Source organism: Nannospalax galili, unplaced genomic scaffold (assembly GCF_000622305.1).
Source record: "Nannospalax galili isolate Female #2095 unplaced genomic scaffold, S.galili_v1.0 scaffold931, whole genome shotgun sequence".
NCBI classification, from domain to species: domain Eukaryota; kingdom Metazoa; phylum Chordata; class Mammalia; order Rodentia; family Spalacidae; genus Nannospalax; species Nannospalax galili.
Window position 1 is genome coordinate 80,778 of NW_008330062.1, and position 1,950 is coordinate 82,727.

The following is a 1,950-nucleotide window of genomic DNA, read 5'->3' on the forward strand; positions in this document are numbered from 1 at the left end:
CCCTAGTAAAACACCCCCCCCCCACACACACAGAGCTACTGAAGGGGTTAAACTGTGTAGAGATGAGGTCTATGATTGGAGAAACACTGATCACAGAACAGGCCACACAGGTGGGATAATTACAGATAATGCTCTGAACCTGCAAGTTGCTGCTCCATTTCCCAGCTGGAAATACATCTAAACAAGACTTTCTACTTTACTAAATAAGAAGCTATCAACCCAAGAAATATGGTGGAAAAAATTCCTTTGCATTAGAAAAAGGTGCTTCATCTTCATTACACTTAGAGAAAAGCATGCTGATCCAACTCACCTGTTGGTGACATACCAGAGAGCTGCTAATAGTCCTGACAGCCAGGTACCACTCAGCAGCCAGCTGGTTATATACAGGGCTATGACATAGACGGCTTGGAGCCCAAACAAGGTGTAGATATAAAAATAAACAGGTTCTAAATATTTCTGTAAAAGAGAATTTAAAAATGTTTGTTAGGGCTGGGGCTGTAGCTCTGCACTGGCCTACCATGTGCCAGGCCTACAGCTCTCAACATCACTTATCACAGAAGTCCTGACCCTCCTTACTGCCATTTTAAAAGATATGTCCAGAGAAACACGATGCTCAGAAACTTGCAATTGACCCGGGCAGTAAGTCCACACTACCCCTTTCTACCCAAAAGTGAGCGGCCAAGCCTGCCTTCCTTCCCACTAGCAATCGAAGATGCAAGCAAGGCCCTGAGGGTTCACGTCACCATTTACTCTAGACAGATCTACACCTAACTTGTCTAATTTTGCCTTATTTACATAAGAAGTGATTGCTGTGATCTGATTTTATATTTTTTCACAAGATAAATCGTAGAAAAAAAGGTAAATTGAAAATGATTACACATCTTCAAATGAAATATTTATCCATTTCTAGGCTGCATGCATGCATTAGGATATGTGTTATAAATTATGATATAAGCCAGGAAGCATCTATCTGTGAAAACATAAAACATAGCCAGGTACCGGCGCATGCCTTCAGTCCCACTACTCAGGAGGCAGAGGCAGGCGGATCTCTGTGAGCTCCAGGCCAGCCTGGTTTCCACAGCGAGATCCGGTCCAGCTGGAGCTATAGGGGACCTCTCTCATACAAAAACAAAGAAAAACAAAACGAAAAAATATATAAAGCAGTATCTTATAACGGGGGAAGAAAAATCTAAGTTCACAGTGCATGTGGAGAAAAATCAGAGCACTCAGGATTTTCTACCCAAGCAGATGAAATGAGAAAACTCAGGCAAAACTTTCCATCTGAACGCAGGTGCTGACCTTCAACAGGTAGGAATGATCCAGTGACAGAGACAGGACATACCTGTATGGGCAGAGCTCTATACAAAGTGCCGAGGAAAACTTCTTGGTAAATATTCATTCGTTGAAGGAGGTTAATTGTCCTCATGGATTCAGTTTTATTATCATATATTAAACCATGAAAACCTAAGAATGAGATTGGGAAAAAAAATCAGGGAAAAAATTAAAATCATATTCTCATTGAACACTATGTAAAGATTCTTAATCACGTCAACGATGTGGGGGTACAAGAGTGGGCAAGGGGTCTGGAGAGACGGCTAAGAGGTTAAGGAGTAGGCACTGCTCTTGCAGAGAACCCAGATTAAGCTCCCAGCACCTACATAAGGAGACGCCCGACCCCTGTAACTCCGGCTCCAGCTCCACACCCTCTTCCGGCCTCCCCAGGCACTGCACTCATGTGTACAAGCCCTGTACCCCAAACACATATATATAATTAAAACTAAAGTCTTGGCTGGGTGCAGTGGCGCACATCTTTAATCCTAGCACTCAGAAGGCAGAGGCAGGAAGATCCCTTTAAGACTGGAGCCAGTCTGGTCTACAAAGTAAACTCCAGGTCAGCAGGGGCTATAGGGAAACCCTGTCTCAAATAAATAAATAAATAAATTAATTAAT

The 1,950-nt window shown here is 42.9% G+C and overlaps 1 protein-coding gene across 9 annotated transcripts in view; it reads right to left on the reverse strand.

The window, feature by feature from the left end:
• The window catches only part of Dpy19l3 (dpy-19 like C-mannosyltransferase 3), a 94,380-nt gene that overhangs the window by 43,825 nt on the left and 48,605 nt on the right, over positions 1-1,950 (reverse strand). For all 9 annotated transcript variants that reach the window (XM_029567916.1, XM_008842045.3, XM_029567920.1 and 6 more), the window contains 2 exons: positions 1,343-1,464; positions 311-456 (listed from right to left, as the gene is read on the reverse strand). In XM_029567916.1, coding sequence (XP_029423776.1) covers positions 311-456; positions 1,343-1,464 — 268 coding nt within the window. The remainder of the gene's footprint in view (positions 1-310; positions 457-1,342; positions 1,465-1,950) is intronic.